At 45.5% G+C, this 23,454-nt stretch overlaps 1 protein-coding gene across 4 annotated transcripts in view; it reads right to left on the bottom strand.

Annotated features, from left to right (window-relative positions):
- Positions 1-23,454, bottom strand: part of DIS3L2 (DIS3 like 3'-5' exoribonuclease 2) — a 571,411-nt gene that overhangs the window by 504,860 nt on the left and 43,097 nt on the right. For all 4 annotated transcript variants that reach the window (XM_075340408.1, XM_075340407.1, XM_075340410.1 and 1 more), the window contains exon 2: positions 9,534-10,073. In XM_075340408.1, the coding sequence (XP_075196523.1) occupies positions 9,534-10,053 (520 nt within the window). In that variant the 5' untranslated portion in view covers positions 10,054-10,073. The remainder of the gene's footprint in view (positions 1-9,533; positions 10,074-23,454) is intronic.

The raw sequence follows: 23,454 nt of genomic DNA, 5'->3' as shown, positions 1-23,454 counted from the left end.
GCGTCCGCTGCGAAGGCCTGAGGATCGTGGGAGCGAGCCACGTAAACCGGGACCTTGTTATTGTGCCGGGATGCCATTAGATCCACTTCCGGAGTGCCCCACTTGCGGCAGATTGACCTGAACACTGCCGGATGCAGGGCCCACTCGCCGCTGTCCACGGTTTGACGGCTGAGATAATCGGCCTCCCAGTTTTCTACGCCTGGGATGTGGACTGCGGATATGGTGGACTTGGAGTCCTCCGTCCACTGGAGGATTCGTTGAACCTCCAACATCGCCAGGCGGCTGCGAGTCCCGCCCTGGTGATTGATGTAGGCAACCGCTGTCGCGTTGTCTGACTGGACTCGGATGTGCTTGCCCGCCAACACCTGTGAAAGGCTACGAGAGCTAGAAGAACAGCCCCGATTTCCAGCACATTGATCGAGAGGGCTGATTCGGACGGAGTCCAAGTGCCCTGTGCTCGGTGGTGGAGAAATACTGCTCCCCAGCCGGAGAGGCTGGCATCCGTGGTGAGGATTACCCATGACGGAGTCATGAAGGAGCGTCCCTGTGACAGAGAGAGGGGCCGAAGCCACCACTGAAGAGAGCTCCTGGTCTGTGGCGACAGAGCCACTAGCCTGTGCAAGGAAGAGGTCCGCTTGTCCCAACAGCGGAGAATGTCCAGCTGCAGGGGACGCAGATGGAACTGGGCAAAGGGAACCGCTTCCATTGACGCCACCATCTGACCCAGCACCTGCATGAGGTGCCTGATGGAATGACGGCGGGGCTTCAACAGAGAGCGCACCGCCAGATGAAGGGACTGCTGTTTGACTAAGGGCAGCTTCACAAGTGCCGGCAGAGTCTCGAATTGCATCCCTAGGTACGCAAGTTCCTGGGTCGGGGTCAGAGTGGACTTGGGCAGATTGACAAGCCACCCGAATTGAACAAGCGTGGCGAGAGTGAGCGAGACACTCCACTGGCAGTCTGCACTGGATGAGGCCTTGACTAGAAGGTCGTCCAGGTAGGGGATTACTGCCAACCCCTGGAGATGCAGGACCGCAACCACTGCTACCATGACCTTGATGAAAACACGAGGGGCCGTGGCTAACCCGAAGGGGAGAGCCACGAATTGGAAATGTTCCTCTCCGATTGCAAGCGTAGCCAACGCTGGTGTGAAACCGCAATAGGCACATGCAGATAGGCATCTCTGATGTCGATGGATGCTAGAAAATCTCCTTGGGTCATTGAGGCAATGACCGATCTCAGAGATTCCATGCGAAAGCGCCGCACCTGAACATGCTTGTTGAGAAGCTTGAGATCCAGGATGGGCCGGAAGGAACCGTCCTTCTTGGGGACTAGGAAAAGGTTTGAGTAGAAACCTCTGAACCGTTCCCGGGCGGGAACCGGAACAATTACCCCATTGGCCTGCAAGGATGCCACGGCCTGTGAGAAGGCGGCGGCTTTGGAGCAGGGGGGAGCAGACAGAAAAAATCTGTTTGGCGGGCTGAAAGAAAATTCTATCTTGTAGCCGTGGGAGATGATATCCCGCACCCACTGATCGGAGACGTGTTGAAACCACACGTCGCCAAAGTGGGAGAGCCTGCCACCGACCAAGGACGTTGCTGGCGCAGCCAGATAGTCAAGAGGAGGCTGCCTTAGTGGCAGCGGCTCCTCCGTTCTTCTGAGGACGCGGCTTCGCGCGCCAGTTGGGTTTACGATCCTTGGCTGAGGTAGTGGACGAAGCTGAGGGCTTAGAGGATGACCAGTTAGAGGAACGAAAGGAACGAAACCTCGACTGGTTCCTGCCCTGGACAGGTTTCCTGGTTTTAGTTTGTGGCAAGGAAGTACTCTTCCCGCCAGTAGCTTCCTTAATAATTTCATCCAGTTGTTCACCGAACAGCCGGGACCCAGCAAAGGGGAGCCCAGCAAGGTACTTCTTAGAAGCGTCTGCTTTCCACTCTCGAAGCCACAAGATCCTGCGGATCGCGAGAGAATTAGCGGAAGCCACCGCCGTGCGGTGAGAAGCCTCTAGAATGGCAGACATGGCGTAGGATGAAAAGGCCGAAGCCTGGGAAGTTAAGGCAACCATCTCGGGAATAGAGTCCCTGGCGAGGGAATGTATCTCCGCCAGAGAGGCAGAGACTGCCTTAAGAGCCCACACTGCTGCAAAAGATGGGGAGAACGAGGCTCCTGCCGCCTCATATACAGATTTGGCCAGAAGGTCAACCTGGCGGTCAGTGGGATCCTTAAGAGAGGTGCCATCGGCCACAGATACGACTGTCCGGGCTGAGATTCTAGACACCGGAGGGTCTACCTTTGGGGACTGAGCCCACTCCTTAACCACCTCAGGTGGAAAGGGAAAACGGTCATCATAACTACGCTTTGGAAAGCGTTTGTCAGGACAGGCCCTGGGCTTGGAAACAGTGGCCTGAAAACTGGAGTGGTTAAAAAACGTACTCCTAGCTCTCTTAGGAGAGGTAAACTGGTGTATTTCTACCAGAGAGGCTTGTTCCTCTGACACTGGTGGATTGAGGTTCAGTACGGAGTTAATGGATGCAATCAAATCACTAACATCCGCATCACCCCCAGATAAGTCAATGGGGTACATAGAGGTAGCGTCTGAACCCACAGTAAAAGTATCCTCCTCTTCCTGCACCTCAGCTCGTGAATCAGAGCCGTGGGACGAGGAAGGAGAAGGGTCCCTGCGTCTCCGTTTAGGAGCACGGGGTCCTAAAACATGCTCTGAGAGCTCTGCAGAGCTCGGAGCAGCAGAGGCGCCCTGAGAAGGGGGCTGATGCATGGTCAGTAGGGGGGGCGGGGATTAGCCCAAGAGCGGGAATCCGGAGGGCCAAGGAGAGATACAGGGGAGGGAAACATCTCCTCAGAGAGGAGTGTCCTCCCCTCTGCTGATCGGCCGGTGGGCGGCGCCGCACTGTTCCCCTGCAAGGCTGACATGCAGAGGGAATGAAACCGAAACTAGGCCGCAACTGAAGCCGGGGCCTAGATTTTTACATGCGGCCGACGAGCAGGCACCCTCGGCGCGGTTCTCAGGAAAAACCCAGAGAACCGGCCGGAATTCACAGCAAAGTCAAAAGGCACACTCTCCCCACAATAAATATACCCGGGACCCCTGAAAAACGTCTCAATACTTAGCTTTTGAGACGCAGGGCCATGTCCCTGGGGGGGGGGGGTTACACGCTCCGTCCGGCAGGATCCTGACAGGGCTGCGGATGGAGACCGGTCTCCTGCAAAGCAGAGAGGACCGTGATGGCTCCCACTTCAAGCCAGAGCCTCAGAGGATGGTGAAGGAGCACGGCATGTGAAGGCTCCAGCCTTGTAAAGTCAACCTTAACAGCACCGCCGACACAGTGGGGTGAGAAGGGACATGCCGGGAGTCCAGACTGGACCCGCTTTTCTTCCATATCTTCGAATCAAAAATCTTAAAAATGAAAAATCAGAAAATGCATGTGTGTGTGTGTGACCTCCTGGAACACAAAGCATTGAACTGGTTAGATTGTCATCCAGGGGGTGTATATAGCCCGGAGGGAGGAGCTACACGTTTGAGTGTAGTACTTTGTGTGTCCTCCGGAGGCAGAAGCTATACACCCATGGTCTGGGTCTCCCATAAGGAACGATGAAGAAAAATATATTTTATGAATATAACTTTAACAAAAACAAAAACTCAATCACCGGGATCCGTTGAAGTGTTCCAGAGTTATAACCTGTCAAAGTAGAAATAGTTCTACCTGGCTCATTGTGTGAACGGTAGGTGCTCAGAGAAAAAAAAAAGCATACAATAAGAGAAATTCTGGCACACTAAATGAAAAAGAGAATGGAGATTGTTTTGATGCTTCAAGTGTATATTTATTTGTGCAAGGATCAAAAAATTTCATCCAACGTTTCGACCGCGTGTTTTACGGTCTTTGTCAAGGATGGAATTTATCTAAATGTAATTTGAGTAGGATGAATGCTATTTGACAATTATTCATCACAATGAATCATTGGATAGATACGCTTGAGATCCTTATGCATCAAAAATTGATAGGTAGTTGATAATGAAATCCGTTTTCATAAGTGGGACCCCATGTAAGTCTGAATGAGGACATGCAAGTGTGCACACTCTCCTGAGGGCCCCTACCCTGGACCACCACAGATAAGACCTACATCACCACAGCTTGGCTGTCCTTTCATTTACCCATAAGTACCCTACAAGGTTTTCTGCATAGTCTTTGAGAGACGCGTTTCTCTTATATCACCAATTAGGCTATGTGCGCACTGGGAAATGGAATCTTCTTGAGAAAATTCCGCATGCTCTCAAAGATTACCGCACCCGCGGTAAAAAAAACGCAGCAAACCGCACCCGAAAACCGCATGCGGTTTGCCGCAGTTTGCTGCGGTTTCACCGCGGTATTGTTCGCGGTATTGCCGCGGTTTTGCCGCGTGCGGGATGGGATGTGCTTTATTGCATTCAATGCAATAAAGCACATTGAAAGAAAAAAAAAAAAAAAGTCATTTAATTCTGAGATAGTAGATAGATAGACAGAAGAATAGATAGAGGGATAGATAGACAGATAGATAGAGGATAGATCGCTGCATTTCCCACGGTCGGCAGTGAGTTCACATTACCGGCCGTGGGAAATGACCGGTAATTACCTCTGCTGTCTGCTGCATTCATTCAGCGTTGTGTCTGTGACAGTCGCGGCTGGATGGAAGCAGCGCAGGACCTGTGGATTACGCCAGAGCTTTGGTGCGGGAGGGGTTAATAAAATGGTGAACAAGGCTTGTTTGTTTTATTTAAAATAAAGGATTTTTCGGTGTCTGTTTTTTCACTTTACTTACGGGTTGATCAAGTCCGCTGTCAGATAGACGCTGCCATGATCAAGCCTGGAGTTAATGGCGGTGATCCACCACCATTAACCCCTTGTATTACCCTGATGCCACTGCTACACGGCGGCAGGAAGAGCCGGGGACACGCCGGTGCTGCCGCATAATGCATGCGACAGTCCCGGGGCAGCTGCGGCTGATATTCTTGGCTGCGGGAGGTGGGAATGAGGCGGGGGACATTAACCCTGCCCCTCTCCCTCCCCAGCCTGAGAATACCGGGCCGCCGCTGTGTGCTTACCTCGGCTGGAAGGTAAATATACAGCGGAGCCCACATTCTTTGTTTTCTATATTTCCGTTTTCTTTCTATGTGTGTTCTATGTGTCTGTGTCTGTGATGTCTGTGTGTGTCTGATCTGTGTGTGTTTACTCTCTGCACGGCTTCCTCTTCCTGTAATGACATCACTTCCCTGCAAAACCACAGACAGGCGATGTACATTACCGGAGGTAAACCGCGAAATACCGCAGGGAATAACTCTGGAAAACGCAGTGAACCGCACAGAATTTGCTTCCTGCGTTATTCCCTGCGGGATTTCACGATTAACATTGCAGTCAATGGAGTGAAATCCCGCAGCGACGTGCGGAAAAGAAGTGACATGCAATTGTTTTTGCTGCGGGAATCCCGCAGCAAAACATGCAGCTGTCAAATTCCACCTAGTGCGCACAGGATTTTTTTTTGCCCATAGGTTTTGCTGGTGATTCACTGCAGAGATGTTATGAACATTTTCTGCAGCGAAACATGCAGCAAAACCGCAAAAAATCCGCAGAAAAATCCGGTAAGTGCGCACATAGCCTTATTCTGGTTTCTCACCCATTCATACCGGATTAAGAAAAAGGAGAATATCCTTTATAGAACTACCAATTCTTTCCAATGTGTCCTTTAAAGCAAAGTGTACAAGTACTTTGCATGTCCTCATTCAGACTTACATGGGGTCCCATTTATGAAAACTGATTTCATTATCGACTACCTATCAATTTTTGATGCATAAGGATCTCAAGCGTATCTATCCAATGATTCATTGTGACGAATAATTGTCAAATAGCATTCATCCTACTCATCTTGCATTTAGATAAATTCCATCCTTGACAAAGACCATAAAACACGCGGTCGAAACGTTGGATGAATTTTTTTGATCCTTGCACAAATAAATATACACTTGAAGCATCAACACAATCTCCATTCTCTTATTTTTCATTTAGTGTGCCAGAGTTTTTCTCACTTATTATAACCTGTCAAAGTGACACTGGTCAGAATTGAAGAAAAAATAAAAATCGTTCAAGTCACGGGGTTAAAAGGGAAGCGGTCAGGTCCAATATGCCTTTTAACCTAGCAGCAGGGGCATGAATGAGCAAAAAATCCCTGCCTAACCATCCGTGTGTAATATCGTGTAAAAGGAATGTTTGAAAAAAAGGATTTATAAGTTATTTTCCCTAGGGCTGTGACTAAATCGCAAGGGAGTTGTTTCACCCAGACTAGTCTGCCCTCTTCCCACGTTATCATGCCCCTGTGGGCGTGATAATATAATTCCAGTCTCATTCCCGCAGCCTCATTTGGCCTCTTTAGCTGGATATTCGCTTGTCTGCTTTACAAGCACACTGCGCATAATCCGAAGACCCCTGCATTTCTGACCATGTGCAGTGCACCTCTGAATTCAGGAGGCAAACACCAGGCTACAGAGGTCAAGCGACAGTGCGGGAAGCAGACATGCAGATGCGCAAGATCTCCATGAGCTGGAGATATTGCTATTACACACTTTTAGACAAGGATGGTTAGGCAAGGATTTTTGGCCCACACAAGTCCCTACTGATAGGTTAGTTCGAACTGACAGGTACCCTTATGAAGGTGTTGCCAAGTAGGATACAATCCTTTTAAAATCTCTCCATGTAAACCCATCAGAGGTCAAAAGGCGAGATTTCAAGTGGAACTTGGTTTAGGAAATTGTTCCTTGGGATATATGCACAGTTTTTTGGAGGTGGTTTTAGAGCAAAGAAGAAATTTGTTAAAAACCATTTCAAGTATGCTTGGAAATCCAGCTCACCGCCACCTGACCTTGTCATCACCCAGACTCGGAAATCGGCCCTGCCCTAGCCGCTAAGTAAGCACTGAAGTAATCCAGCTGGGCTCAACAAAAGTGTTTCTTTATTCTTGCATAGACACAGTGCACAACTAACGTTAACGCGTTTCTGACTTAACGCCCTTAGTCATAACCATACATTATGACTAAGGGCGTTATGCCAGAAACGCGTAAACGTTAATTGTGCACTGTGTCTATGCAAGAATAAAGAAACACTTTTGTTGAGCCCAGCTGGATTACTTTCTATTTCAAGTCTCAGAACTCCTCAAAAACTGAATATCTGCTATAAACACCTTAGCAAAAAAGACCACTATATGGTCAAAACTGACATAGCAGTAAATTTGCACAGGCCAGTATGAGTACATAGTTGCCAAACATGTATAGTTTTCAATTTAAGTAGTGGAAAACAAAATCAAAAGTTTGTATAAAAAAAAATATCAAATCAGGAAAGACTGGCTTGATCAACGCCGTTCTTGATAATTTATATTTTTTATAGTGCCAACATATTTCACAGCACTTTACAATAAAGGGAGTATAATTACAGAAAGACATTACAGCGTAAACACAATTCAACAGAAACCTAGAGGAGTGAGGGCAATGCTAGACACCAATTTCTTCTTTGCACCATCTCATGGCTGTGTAGGTGAATACCAGTAATCTGCCGGCATACAGCATATATTTAGTCCAGTTATATTGGCACATGCCAGTAACTATTTTTGGTTAAGTATGAGATAATTTTGGTGTATTTTGTGGTAAGTCTGACAAGACATTAGAATAGTTTCCTGTGAGATTTTGGAGCCTTGACACACGTCTTCTCTAAGCTCCTTACATTCTATGGCTGCTTTCACACCTCCGGTTTTAGCCAATCCGGCTCTAAAACCTATGCAACGGGTGCGGCGACAAAACCGCATCCTTTGCATAAGTTTTTAATATGCGGCCAGTCATGTTTTTGCCGCTTGCGGCAGGCTACTGAGGATGCGCAGTGGAAAAAAATGCATGCAGCGGCCGGATGCGGTTTTTGCCGCAGGATGCCACATGCAGCGTCCATAGGCATGCATTACAAATCGCGCCGCATCGCACGGATGCGGCGCGATGCGTTTTTTTTTGCCGGACAAAACGTGCGAGGCAACGTTCCATCCAGCCGCCGCATCGGCTAAATCTGCCGCATGCGGCAAAAAACGGACGAAACGCAAGCCAATGCGGCACAATACGGCACTAAGGCTACTTTCACACATCAGGTTTTTTCTATCAGGCACAATCCGAAAAAAACGGGTAAAACGGATCCGGTACCGCATCCGTTTTATCCCCATAGATTTGCATTGTTACCGGATTGTGCCTGATTGCTTTGCATCCGTTTTTTTCCAGATGCGGCAAAATTAATTAAAGCGGCGGCCGGAGGCAACGTAGCTTGCAACGTTTTTTTGTCAGGGAAAAAAACCGCATCCCGCCGCTGCAGCGCATTTTTCAATGCATGCCTATGGACGCCGGATGCGGCGTGATGCGGAAACAAACGCATCCGCCCGCCGCATGTGGTTTTTTCCACTGCGCATGCTCAGTAGCGTGCCGCATCCGAAAAAAAAACAGACGGGCCGCATGTAAAAACGTATGCAAAGGATGTGGTGTTTTCGCCGCATCCGTTGCATAGGTTTCACAGCCGGATTGAGCCGCACTGCTCACACTGGATGTGTGAAAGTAGCCTAATGTAAGTCTATGCAAAAAAAACGCAACCGGCGGCAAAAAAAACCGGTTGCGTTTTTTCTGCAAAGCACCGGATTGTGCCGCACAGGAAAAACCGGATGTGTGAAAGCAGCCTGAAACAGACAATTACAGAGAGAAGATGCTACAAATAACTGTTACAGTGACTAAAGAAATTCCACTGTGCGGCTCAGGCTACTTTCACACATCCGTTTTTTGCTCTGCGGCACAATACGGCGCTCTGCAGAAAAACCGCAACCGTTTTTTTTGCCGCCGGTTACGGGTTTTTTTGCATAGGCTTACATTAGTGCCGTATTGTGCCGCAGGGGCTTGCGTTCGGACCGGTTTTTGCCGCATGCGGCAGATTTAGCTGATGCCGCGGCCGGATGGAACGTTGCCTGCAACGTTTTTTGCTCCGGCAAAAAAAAAAACGCATCGCGCCGCATCCGTCCGCTGCGGCGCATTTTTCAATGCATGCCTATGGACGCCGGATGCGGAAAAAAACGCATCCGGCTGCCGCATGCGGTTTCTTCCACTGCGCATGCTCAGTAGCGTGCCGCAACCGGAAAAAAACGGACCGGCCGCATGTAAAAACTTATGCAAAGGATGCGGTGTTTTCTCCAAAGACATACAGATAGGGACTCTAGATTGTGAGCCCCAATGGGGACAGTGTTGCCAATGTATGTAAAGTGCTATGGAATTAATAGCGCTATATAAATGAATAAAAATTTTTTATTATTATTTATTATTATTATTATTATTATTATTACTTACAAACAAAAAACGCTGCAGCTAAATTTGCAAATTTAATAACCCATTTCCACATCAAAGAGGACCCTATAAACTCTGGAGGTGGTCAGAACTAATCAAGAGAAAAAATTAAAATGTAAATGTTCTAAAGCCGTACCTTCATTCAAAGAAGTCTGAGACTTTGGCATCTGCTTCTCAGCCTGGGATTCGTTTTTACTCTCAAAGTCACAACTGCCTTTGGAAGATTGAGGCTTTGCGCCAAGTAAACTAGGTTTACTTTGAGTAGGCGCCTTCTCTTTTTGGTCTCCATCTTCAGTGCCATGTGTGACAAAATTATGCAGCTCTGCTTCACTTTTTCTATTTGGATCTCCTACAGCAAAACCCTTTTCAAACCTTGAGACACTACTTCTGTCAGTGGAGAACATTGTATTAGAATACACGCCATTTCTACCAGAGCCTCCTTGAAGGCCTTCTACGGTAGAGTCTTTGTCACAGGCCACATCCCCATGAGTAGCATCTTCCAGCTGCAGCTTCTGTGCTATATAGTTCAAGTAGAATGTAAAGCGTCCACTGTGATGCTGCTGGACCAGTCTAGCATAAGCATTTTTTTGTTGGGCGCCTGTCCAGTTGGAACCTTCTTTTGCAGATAGACCATGATTACCTTTTGAATGCTCCATACTGTGTCTTTACACTTAAACTTTTTGGAGAAAGAGGGGGAAAAGAGGGAGTGGAGGGGGGTGGAAAAAAAAAAAAAACCACATTACTTAATTTGCAAAAAAAAACAGTGAACAGAAATAAAACAGTGTACTTTTTTTCAGTGAAAGTGAAAGGTCTCAAAAATTACGTCCCCTGATGAAGAGGTGAAACGTGCGTTGGGACTGGTCGGCGAGGCTGTACACCACTGATGTTACGGGTCAGTATTGTCTACTATTAGTTGGGAGGATTTTAAGAGAATTTTGCTTGGGAACATTATACTAGTTACACTGTGTATACTTACATTGCTATACAGTAAATTCCCTATCCCTTCACTTAGCATGTATGGAGAGTATGTAGTGCTGGTACCGGTGATTGGGCAATTTTATACTACTATGGCAGCATAATTTATAGTTTATTACAGCAATTATGTTATAGCATAGAGTATAGGCACATTAAGTGAGGTCAATGTTGGAATACATACTCAAATACTCTGGCTATGACATAAATTGGGTATTTTGTCCACAATAGGATAACTAATTCTTAACCTTTTTTACAACAGCCCTTTTATCACTCAGTACACATACTATTTCCATCTCCATATATAATATATACTGATCTATTATGACTGTACACAATAATTAATGATTACGGTATATTGCAAGTCCGTGGTTAGCGTACCTTATGGACTCCTTGTTTTCTAATTTTATTATGTGTATTAAATTAATTGAAATAAAAAAAAAAAAAATTTAATTATTGGGTTTTGTACCATTTTTTTTCGCTCTTGTAATTAAAAATTACAATGTGCTGTAGAGAATCTCAGTGAGCGGAGTCTGAACTTAGCAGTAGAATGAGGGGTTCTTTTTAGACTTTAAAAATCGGTAAGTTTCTGACCCCCCAAAAAAATGGAGATATGAGAGTTTGATGGAAGACCGGCTGTCGGAGGAACACAGTGGCTCCAGCAATCTGACTGTAGACTTTTAGTGCGCGCTGTGAGGATTCTCCGCAGCCGGCAATGATGTGACCAGTCACATTCTGACTAGACTATCTGGCCTCAATGCATTAGCCTTGAGCAAGGTGGTACCCATGTTGTCGGCAGATTACATGTATGCAAATCACCTCATTACCCTCTCGAGCCCAACGCTGCCAATGCCAGAGAATCCTCAGCGTGCACGCAATGTGTTGATTGAAAAAGTCTACCATCAGACTCACTGCAGACTTTTAGTCTAAGGCCAGACATCCCCTTTAACATATACTTAACACATACTTAATCTGTAGAAGCGTTGAAGCCAAAAGGGGGTTCTGTTAATAGCACAACTTTTTATTTCACCACTGGAGCGGTAATCACAAATGCCTGTTCCCTGCCCAAAGTCAAATACTTACTAGCCACCATCTTCTGCTCTTCTTCGCACCAGTCTGGGCCCCTTCAGCCATCTTGTGACCACAACTCCTGACTGTCCAGAAGTCAGAGCTAATGGTCACAAGCTCTGAATTCCAGTCAATGTGTCTCATTCCGGCTTACGGTACATTTATGCTTACAGTGAAGTGACCTTTGGTTCAGCTAGCAAACATTGGAGACAACCGGCAGGTGACAACTAGCAGAAGATGACTGGAGCAGCGTCGAGAACAGTGGAAGATGGCAACTGGTAATTATCTTACTAGGGGCAGTGAACAGATAGTGAGACCATTCCAACAATAAAAAAAAAATCCCACTGTGCTTTAAAACACGGATCTGCATACCCAATATTGGAAAAACTCATGGCATCTACTATATGTTTTGTAAATCAGACAAGTCAAATCAAGTGTATCGAAGTGAGAAAAAAACTGGAATGTATATGAGCCCATGAGAGCCATGTTCATTTACCAGTTTTCGACAAAAACACTGTTGAGTGAATGCAGCCCGATATGCTCGACCCTAAATATTCACAATTGGGAATCACAAATATTTACTGATGGCAGACAAGTCGTAAGAAACTTGTCACCTATGCACAATTCCTAACTAATTGAAGTTTTGCTACAACACTGCATAATCCACGGGAGCGCAATGTTCTTGTAAATTCAGTCCCATTAATTTCAATGAGAACTCCACACAGACCGTGGCAGAGCTGTGGAGTCTCTTCTCAAAACCAACCAATGCAAGGGTATTCCCACACCATGTGCCAAAGTGCAAACCAGACATTCTGCATTAATGACAGAATGAGTTAATCTACCTTTTCTGAAGCCATGGAAGGGATAAAATGAGATTGGTATAAGAAGCACAGCGGAGTCCTTTTGTTTCTGATTGATGGAGACACATTAAGCAGACACTTCAGTGCCTCCACCTCCTCCCAGTCCACCTTTCGATGTGGAATCTTAATCTTTAATAGAGTTGTATGAGGCTACTTTTGAACTTAGTAGGTACAAGTGCATCTCAATGAATTAGAATAGCCTCAAAAAGTTAATTTCAGTAAATTTTCATCTCCAAAAAGATTGTCGCCAGAGCGAAGCATGAAGTGGTCTAAAATTTCCTGGTAGACTGCTGCTCTGACTTTAGTCTTGATAAAACAGTGGACCTACACCAGCAGATGACATGGCTCCCCAAACCATCACTGATTGTGGAAACTTCACACTAGACCTCAAGCAGCTTGGATTGTGGCCTCTCCACTCTTCCTCCAGACTCTGGGACCTCCATTTACAAATGCAATAGAAAAATTTACTTTCATATGAAAGCACCCTGGACCACTGAACAACAGTCCAGTTCTTTTTCTCCTTGGCCCAGGTAAGAGGCTTCTGGCGATATCTATTGGTCATAAGTGGCTTGACACAAGGAATGTGCCAGTTGTAGCCCATGTCCTGGATATGTTCCTGTGTGGTGGATCTTGAAGCACTGACTCCAGCAACAGTCCACTTCTTGTGAATCTCCCCCAAATTTTTGAATGGCCTTGTCTTAATTCTATCCAGGCTGCGGTTATCTCGGTTCTTTGTGCACCTTTTTCTACCACACTTTTTCCTTCCACTCTACTTTCTATTAATATGCTTGGATATAGCACTCTAAACCGCCAACTTCTTTAGCAATGAGCTTTTGTGGCTTACCCTCCTTGTGGAGTGTGTCAATGTCTGCATTCTGGACATCTGTCAACTCAGTAGTCTTCATGATTGTGTACCATACTAAACCAGACTAAGGGACCATTTCAGACGCTTAGGAAGCCTTTGCAGGTGTTTTATGGTAATTCTAATTTTCTGAGATAACGACTTGGGTTTTCATTGGCTGTAAGCCATAATCATCAACATTAACAGAGAAACACTTGCAATAGATCACTCTGTTTGTAATGACTATATAATATGTGTTTCCCTTTTTGTATTGAATTACTGAAATAATTTATTAATGATATTCTATTTTATGCGTTTGTATCGACATAAAGATCAGCCCCTTTGGTCTCGGTCTTAAGAACGCATCTAAACTGAGAATTTGAGATTGAACTACCAGTTATAGACTGTATAAAGCATGATGAAGTTGCAGATAGAGATTAAGGGGCACTTTGCACAAAACGACTTCGCAGGTGCGATGTCGGTGGGGTCAAATCGAAAGTGACGCACATCCGGTGTCGCAGTCGATATCGTAGTGTGTAAATCCTTTTTGATACGATTAACTAGCGCAAAAGCGTCGTTATCGTATCATCGGTGTAGGGTCCGGCATTTCCATGAATTGGGAAATACCGATGTTACGATGTTGTTCCTCATTCCTGTGGCAGCACACATCGCTGTGTGTGAAGCCGCAGGAGTGAGGAACATCTACCTGCGTCTCACGCCTGCTATGCGGAAGGAAGGTGGTGGGCGGGATGTTTACGTCCCACTCATCTCCGCCCTCCGCTTCTATTGGCCGCCTGCCGTGTGACGTCGCTATGATGCAGCACGACCCGCCCCCTTAATAAGGAGGCGGGTCGCCGGCCAGAGCGACGTCGCAGGGCAGGTGAGGGCTTGTGAAGCTGCCGTAGCAATAATGTTCACTACGGCAGCTATCACCATGATATCGCAGCTGCGACCGAGGCGGGGACTATCGCGCACGGCATCGCAGCATCGGCTTGTGATGTCGTAGTGTGCAAAGTGCCCTTTAGAATCAAAAACAACTGTTCTAGAGATACTATCCTTTTGCATATGGGAAAATAAAAATGGAGCTCATTATATAGATGTCATCTATGGTAAAAACGTTAAGATTTCCAAAACGACCCATCTTGTATAAACAGATGAAACATAGGGTTATCCCATAATGGAGCCGCAGATAGGAGGTCCTTGTGACTAAGCTCTTTGTTGCATGCTATACCTGTATCACTGCTTTATAAAAGGAAGGGAATAAAGACATTTGCAAGAAGAGCACTGGGCAGTCGAGTATTGGCAAAATAAAGCGGATTGTAAATAGTTGGCAAAGTAGTATTGCCTTTTGATGGGGAAGGTAATCTCATCCAGAGACTGATAGCACACAGCTGGCCAGCCAGAAAATATGAATAAAAATCCAGGAATGCCATTCCTCCTGTCTTTTAGGTCTCTCTAATGTCAACATTAGCTATGTCTATACCGTAATTGCCAGAAACAAATAATGTAATATGTGACTAAACTAGTGAAGCAAGATTTGGGGCTAGGCCCCCGACATGTTCCAACAGATCTAGACCCTTCATTCGTAATATTTTAATGAAGTTTATTCATCCAGGAGCGGATAAACAGAGTTTACTCCATATTTTGCTCTTCATGGAAATCTAGGTAGGAGTTTATATTCTTTTCATGGGATCTGTTAGATTTGTTTTGGTCATTTATATTGAGAGATTTAAAAATGGTCAACCGCCAGTAAATTAATTTATCCTGAGTCCCCCCCAGGGGGGACATTCCAAAAATTCCGTTACGCTCCAATGTCGGGCCACTGCCTTGTTTATCATTCACATGTGAATAAATTGAATTCCTGTTGATTTATTTTACAAAATTCATTCATATTGCAAAATTCTGTTTTGACGTTTTTTCACAATTATAGGATTTCAATGGGCAGAATAGGAATTTTATTGGATAGGAAAAGGTTAAAGTGTGCTGTTGGGCACTGAACATGACGAGTTAGCATGACTAGTGATAAGCCTGAAAGACTAAATTCTTACACCATTTGTACAACTCTAGGAAGATGGTAACAAAAGGGAGACCGTTGCAAACTGCAGTGCTAAGATATGTGGAACAATGAATATTGGAATATAGACATGCATTACTGCAATGAAAATCATGTAAAAATTAAGATACTTCACACAAAAAAATAGACAGATTTTATGTGAGCCCAACAGCCAACGGCAAGGTGACCTCTTTGTTGGGTCTTTATCAAACTAATGCGTCTCTTTGGGTTGAAAAACTTACAATTTATGGGCAGACAGAAACCTGAAAATGGAGAATTAAAATCGCCTGAAGCTGAAGAACAGGCGTGCTCAATCAGAAGGCATGACCCTGTAATCTAAATAGCAGTATTGCATGTCAATATTTCCATATTCATTGTTACACATATCTTAACAATACAGAGTGCAACTGTCTCCTTTTTCTTTTTTTTTTTTTTTTTTTTTATTAAGTTTCATGTTTAGTTTGCACCTGTTCACATTAGAAAGGTAGGACGTGGCATCAGTCTTTTTTAGATTAACTCTATTTAGAGTTACATCAGGCTCGGACACCGACAAAAATCGTCAGCATAAGCAATTTGTCTCCTCATTCTCTTTATATGGATTACCCCAATCTTGCTAATGAAATTTGGACTGTGGCTAAAACTCCACAAGATAAAGAGAACCTGTCACCGCGATTTTGTATTGTAGAGACAAAAGTAAGGGCTGAAATTGCGCTGTGATACAGACTACATTTTACATTGAACGAAGAAATCAGCTTTGCTTTTCTTTAACCATCATTTGATGTTTTCTGTTAATTTGATTATGGTGCACAGGATCTGGGCTGTACACTTTCTCTTCTCCTCCCAGTCTATGATCCTCCAGCCTTTATGCCTGCCTTCAGTCTTAACTAACTATTCTACATAGTCAAAAGCCTTGGCCTCATCCAGTGAGGCTAAGGCCCAATTTTCATCCTTCCCTATTCCCGCCGGAGTGATTATATTCCCAGTTCACTTTATATAGTCTGAGATAGTTTTACCAGTCATGAAGCCCAATGGATCAAAGTCATAGAATTAATACATTTTATTAAGTAGATTTGCCAATATTTTGGTAAACACATTGTACTTCACATTGAGGTAGTGAAATGGGTCTGTAAGACCTACTGTCTTTATGCTCAATTTTTGCTGCACAACTTAGGCCCCTTTCACATTGTGTTTCAGGGGCTCAGTTGGGGCATACGTCCAAAATCCCGCCCCTCCCCCACAACGTGTTTCGGACGTATAAGTCGACAGGGCTATTGAGTATAATGGAGCAGACAGAGCAAGTGTGTGCTTTGTCTTGCCCCATTTTCGGGTGTACACGCTTTCTGTAGGCGGACACCCGAACGTAGTATGCTACATCTCGGCATCTGACGCAGAAAGCGTGTACACCCGAAAATGGTGCAAGACAGAGCACACGTTTGCTCTGTCTGCTCCATTATACTCAATGGCCCCATCAGCGCATATGTCCGAAACACGTTGTGGGGGGGGGGGGAAGGGGCAGGATTTAAGCTGTATGCCCTGATGGAGCCACTGAAACGCAAAGTGAAAGGAGCCTTATACGCCAACATTTTTGAGCCTTTACAATTGTATGCTATTTGACTCCAGTATTTCGTGATGTTACTTCCCTCATAAGCCTTTACTATCTGTGGCAGCAGATGTCACCCATATCTGGGGTATTACTGTGGCAGGTAAACATACTTAAAGGATTATTCCCACAACATCGAAGCTCAGATTTAACATTCTGAAATAAAGTTGTCATATGCAATAAACTGATAAAAATACATGCTGCCCTGAATATCAGTCCCTGAAAACGCACAAGTCAGAGGCTGCTGCCCATGGATACAATCTGTAGTGCTGTCATCAGATTGCACATGCTCAGTAGATACCCACTATTGAGGTACTGTATATAGAGTAATAGAGCATGTGTGATGGCAGCATCCTCACTACACATGGTGGACATGGACGCCCTCTACAGTCAAAGCAGCAACAGCAATTCTGAATGCACTGCTTGATTTTGGGACAACACTGAGTAAGAGCAGGATGAATCAGTACTAAACCTTCATTATGTTAATAAAAGTTTACATTATTGCATACTTATAATTGTCACCCATCTATAAAGACATTGTAGATATAACTATGGCTTATTCACAGTACACGATTGGTTGCTATGGTCAACAAAGATTTTGCAGGTTGGAGAAGACACATAGGGGTCACTTAAAGTAGAAACCCACCTTTATTAACTCTGAGACTCAGCAAACACAACATGGCACCCGAAAACCATTTCCACAAAATCCATTTTCATAAGTCAAATAGCAGTATTTCCCGTCTGAGTCCTGTGGCGTGCCCAAGCAATGGGAAACACTAACGTGAGCAATTTCTGTGCTCAGGAACCTTTGTTTAAAGGGGATGTCCACTACTCAGACAACTCCTTCCTCATTTCTCATGTTCACACCCATTAAAATAAAAAGCTTATACTCCCGTGTTGTGGCAGTGCGGTTCCAGCACTCACGTGAGGATATTACGTCAAGCGAGCTTCGTGCCCAATCACAGTCGGCTTCTCTCTCCACGGCTTCAGACATAAGTAACAGGAAGTGAGCGGCCAGCCTCAGCCCTCACTTCCTGCTGATTACTCATGTCTGAAGGAACGGAGAAAGACGCTGGCGGTGAGGGGGCGCAGGGCTTGTGTGATGTCACAACCTCATGTGAGCCCCAGGAATGAGGAATGCCAGCACCATGGGAGGAGAGTATAAGTTTTTTATTTTAACCCCTTAACCCCCTCCCCCCTTCGATTTTCTATTTTTCATTTCTTCCCCTTCTTCCAAGACCTATAACTTTTTAATTCCGTCAACATTGCCTTATGCCGGATTGTTTTTTGGGGGACAGTTTGAACTTTTGAATGAAACCATTAATTTCACGATATGGTGTACTAGAATACAGGAAGGAAATTGCAAGTGCAGTGAAATTGAAAAAGAGAAATAAAATTCCTTCCACAAGTTTTTTTGTTGTTTTTTTTTACCATGTTCATTGTATGATAAAACTGACTTGGCAGTAGGAGTGTCCAGGTCAGTACAAGTTCGTACATACCAAATATGTAGTCTTATTTTATTGGGAAAAAAATAAAATTTGCTTTTGGTGCCATTTTATGAAACTCTTAACGCTTTTTTATTTTTTTGGGATCTGAGGCTCATTTCTTTTACCCTAACTTAAACTATTTAGGGATACCATTTTTGGGTAGACGTTTTGATTGCCTCTTATTGCAGTTCATTGCAGCAGCCAAAAAGTGTAATTCTAGCGTTCTAACTGTTTAGATTGGTAAACGGTGTAACAGCAAATTTATTTTATATTTTGATCAAAATCGGCCATATCAAACGAAGCTATACCAAACTTGCGGGTGGGGAGTGAGGGGGGGGGGGTTATTCTGTGTTTTCAATGGGGCAAAAAGGAGGGTGATTTTAACTTTTTTTTAATATTTACATGTTTTAAAAAAAAAAAAAAATCTCAAGCTGCAATCGTCCGATCGCTTGTGCTGTACAGAGTAAAGGTACTGTCACACATAACGAGATCGCTAGCGAGATCGCAGCTGAGTCACCGTTTGGTGACGCAGTAGCGATCCCGTTAGCGATCTCGTTATGTGTGACACCTACCAGCGATCAGGCCCCTGCTGTGAGATCGCTAATCGTTGCAGAATGGTCCAGGCCATTTTCTTCAAAGGCGATGTCCTGCTGGGCAGGACTCATCGCTGTGTTTGACACTGTGTGACAGGGTCACAGTGACTGCTGAGATCGTTATACAGGTCGCTACTGCGACCTGTATTGTTCCTGCATCGCTGGTAAGATCTGACTGTGTGACATCTCACCTGCGACCTCCCAGCGACTTACCTGCGATCCCTATCAGGTCGCATCGTTTTCGGGATAGCTGGTAAGTCGTTGTGTGTGACTGGGCCTTAATGCACCAGCACCACTCCGTATAGCAGAAAACATTTCTTATGAACACCAGCTCACAGGCGTTCACAGGAAGTTCGTCATGACAGACATGGGTCATCAGTTACCTCCCAGCTGTCATGAGAACCCATCAGTGCCTTGCGATCATGTCACTGGGCCGCCGACGGGCGTGGGGAATGACATGCTCCCCACCTGCATGTGTTAAATCCTGCTGTCAGTCTGACTGAGATTTAACTAATTAACAGCCACGAGGGGATCTCCGATGGACCCACGTCTGTTAGAAGCTCATGTCAGCCGATCAGATCAGCCAACATGTGCAGCGAAAGATGCGGGCTAAGCATGCAAGCCCGCATCAAAGGCGGAACACAACCTTGGACGTACTAGTACATCCACGGTCGTGAAGGAATTATTGGGGGGAAAACATGGGGAATAAGGAGTTTTGCGAGTAGTGGATTGTTTGTATTTTAATGCTCGCGTTGTGCTTCTAATTCAAGTTTGCTGTTCTTATTCTTATACTCCCGCTCCTTTGTCTTCACCCATCACCATGGCTCCCATCGGTCTCCAACAGTTTGTGGCCTGCCGAATCGCTGCAGTATTTCATAGGACCATGCCAGAGGTCACTCTTCTATGCAAGTCTGTGGGAGCTATATTCTGGCTCTCAGACTTGCAGTTAGAGCTTGCAACACAGCTTCGGGCAGTTAAATTGCTGTCACAAGACAAGGTGAAAAAAACCCCACTGCAAAAACACTGGAAGAATTAACATGCTGCTACTCTGAAAAAGGAGCAGTTTTCCATTTCAGTCAGGAAATAAAAAGCAAGTTGTGCGCATGAGATTTTTGAAATCTCATAGCTTCTGCTTGTACTGTAATAAGTTTTATATTTTCTAAAACTCATGAAAAACGCAACATGTGAAGATATCCTAACAGAAAAACAAGAATTTATTTTTTTAGATTTACACATAATCTCTAGTGTACGTTCTCAGTGTAGAGTGCAGGATAAATGGGAGCTGAGCCTTTACTGCAATCTTTGGGAGGCCAAATTAACAAATCAATCGCCAGTTGAAGATTTTACTTTATTACTATTTTTTACACTGATCTTGGTGGTTGTGACCGAGCGGCTTTATTTCTCAGGTCAGTACAATTACAGCAATACCAGATTTATACAGGGGGTGAGAGCTTGCTTTTTTTGCAGCAGTTTGAGTTTTAATTGGTATCTTTTTGGTACTGAATATTTTTTTGATTGCTTTCTATTCAGCTTTTTGTGAGGCAGAATCAAAAAAGAAACAGCAATTCAGGTATTGTTTTTTGTACTTTTTTTACGCCGTTCCTAATGCCGTCAAAGTGATAACACAGCTTTATTCTTGGGGTCAGTACGATTACAATGATACCACATTTATATTGTTTTTGGTTGTTTCTTTGTTATGCTTTGCGGCTTTTGCACAATAAAAACAAAATGTATAGATAAACAAATGGTTTTTGCTTTGCTGTATTCTGAGAGTACTAGCTTTGATTTTTTTTGCTGACAGCTGAATGGAGTTGTTTTTTGAAGAACAAGATGATGATTTCCGCTATACCATTTTAACTTCTATATGACATTTTGATAGTATTTTATTCCACTTTCTCAGTTGTATGTTGAAAACACAGTTTTTGCTACTTTTTTCCAGTCTTCACTGAAGGGGTTAACTAGTGTCACAGTTTTATATAAAATGTTGTTCAGGACACGGAAATACCAAATATGTAAAAAATTTTTGTGAATTTTTGTTGTTAAACATATTTGCTTTTTTTTTTCATTTTTTTTGTTTTTTTATTTTAAGGCGTTCATTTTTTCTTTTTTTATCCTTCGTCCCTATGCGAGACATTAAAGAGGTTGTCCCCTACTTTTACACTGATTGCCTATCCTTAGGATAAGTCATCAATGTCTGATGGACCTAGGTCCGACACCCCACCGACCAACTATTCTCACTCCCACGGGCAATTTCAGGCAGCCAGAAATGCTCAGTTTTGGAGCTGCTCAGTCTTGTGATAGTGGCCGAGGCAAAGTACTGCACATTTGTCACCTATTCAGATCAACTTTAGAATTTCCGGCTGCCTGCTACCGCCGCCGGGACTGAGAACAGCTGATCAGCAGGGGTGCAGCGTGTCGGACCCCGGCCGATCAGACATTGATGACCTATCCTAAGGATAGGCCATCAACGTAAAAGTAGTGGACTACCCCTTTAACTTTTATTACTCTGATTGCTGCTATAATGTATTGCAATACACCAGCATTGAAATACCTTCTATCAGTAACAGCACTGCACTGACAGAAGCCTCTTACACCATAAAAATATAAGATAATATTTATTCATTTATATAGTGCTATTGATTCCATAACGCTTTACATACAATGGCAATGTCGCGGGCGGAGGAGGGGACGCTGCGCTCACCCACTGCTCGGGTCCGGCTGCTGCTGCTGCTCGGTGGTGGCTCGAGCAGTGAGACGGATCCCGGGGACTCGAGCGGCGTTCCTCGCCCGTGAGTGAAAGCGGGGTTTGGTGTGTGGTTTGGGGATATTGTCCGTGACGCCACCCACGGTTGTGGTGAAGTTGTGACACCACCGCTGCTCTGGACGGGGATCCCGGGAGCGATGACAGGGAGCAGCTTGGATGTTGGTTCTCCCTTCCGTGGGTAGGGGGGTTGGTTGTCCCGGGGCCCGGTGAGGGTTTGGGGATGACAGGCGGGTTACGGGGCCTGGTGAGGTGCAGGGTCGTGGGGGCAGCGCTGTGCCGCACGGCACAGTGGCACTCACTCAGCCAGTAATTTACACAGAGTCTCTGGTCAAACAAACGGCTGGATGGACGGGTCCCACAGGCGGCTGCGGTTGTTCTCCTCCCGGTAGGTTGGTGGTGACTGCCTTTCCCTGCACCTGTGTTGTGTTTACGGTTTCCAGTGGCTTCCCACTGGTAACCCGCTCCCCAGCTTTGATGGATGCTGAGGGAGCCCCTTTTGCCCGCAGGCTCTGGCCCTGGGAACTGTAGCCTTGGCGGTGACTGTTTCCCTTTACGGTGTGAGCTGTTGCCTTCAATCGGGTCTTGACTGCTGGGAAACCCCGGAGCTTCCCTTCGCTAATGGATTTGACCAGTTTTACGGCGACTCCAAGCCTGGTTGGGGTCCGTAGGCCCTGCCGAGTGGTGCTGGCTTCTCTTCACTCCCCGATCCGGTACCGGCGGGCCACCGCCCGTCCCCGGTCCTTACGGTTCACTCCAATCAGCCTCTCCTGCAGACGGTCACCACCGTCTGCCAACCTTGCTGTATGTGCCCGGGCCACACACCCGGACACAGTCAGGCTGCTCCTCTACCACCTCACTCTCCAACTAATCTGCCTACTTTTCCCGCCTCCAGGACTGTGAACTCCTCGGTGGGTGGGGCCAACCGCCTGGCCCACCCCCTGGTGTGGACATCAGCCCCTGGAGGAAGGCAACAAGGATTAGTGTTTGACCTAGGTGTGCCTAGCCGGGGTGTGGGGTGTGTTGGTGTAGTACCTGTGACGTCCTGGCTTGTCCAGGGCGCCACAGCAACACTGGCCCCATTGGGGCTCACAATCTAAGGTCCCTATTTGTATGTTTTTGGAGTGTGGGAGGAAACTGGAGAACCCGGAGAAAACCCACGCAAACACGGGGAGAACATACAAACTCCTTGCAGATGGTGTCCTTGGTGGGATTTGAACCCAGGACCCCAGAGCTCCAAGACTGCAGTGCTAACCACTGAGCACACCATGCTCCTGGCATGGCCTCAGAGGCTGACAGGGAGGTTGTAGTGACGACCCCTGTTTGCAATGTTAACGATTTAGCCCCTGTGGCCACATTGTGGGTGTCCTGATCAGGTAGAAAGAGCGCACTCTTATCCCAGCCTCCTAAATGCTGTGATAGCTATTGATACAGCCAGGGGTAGCGCATGGACAGTTCTTGGCTGTGACAGCTGGAGCTAGACTATCACTTACACTGAGCTCCCGGCAAGGAGCGCGAGGGTACAGATCCTCCACGATGTACACAAGTCATAAATCGGGAACCGCTTTGCAACCAAGACGTGTAGGTACATCAAATGTCGTAAAGGGGTTAAACATGAGAGATTTATTGAGGACTCAAGAGTGAAAAAAACAGAATTTAGAAGTTTGGCTTAACAACTCCACAGTACTCTTGTCCTTAACATTAAAGAAAATGTGTCACCAAAATTGAAAGGATGCAATACTGAATGAATGAAGGACCCCAGTAAACACATTATACAACATTTTGTGGGATCAGATTTATACGAGGATTTGGAAGTCAATCA

Source organism: Anomaloglossus baeobatrachus, chromosome 3, assembly GCF_048569485.1.
Source record: "Anomaloglossus baeobatrachus isolate aAnoBae1 chromosome 3, aAnoBae1.hap1, whole genome shotgun sequence".
NCBI classification, from domain to species: domain Eukaryota; kingdom Metazoa; phylum Chordata; class Amphibia; order Anura; family Aromobatidae; genus Anomaloglossus; species Anomaloglossus baeobatrachus.
This window is presented reverse-complemented; position numbering and strand designations above follow the sequence as displayed.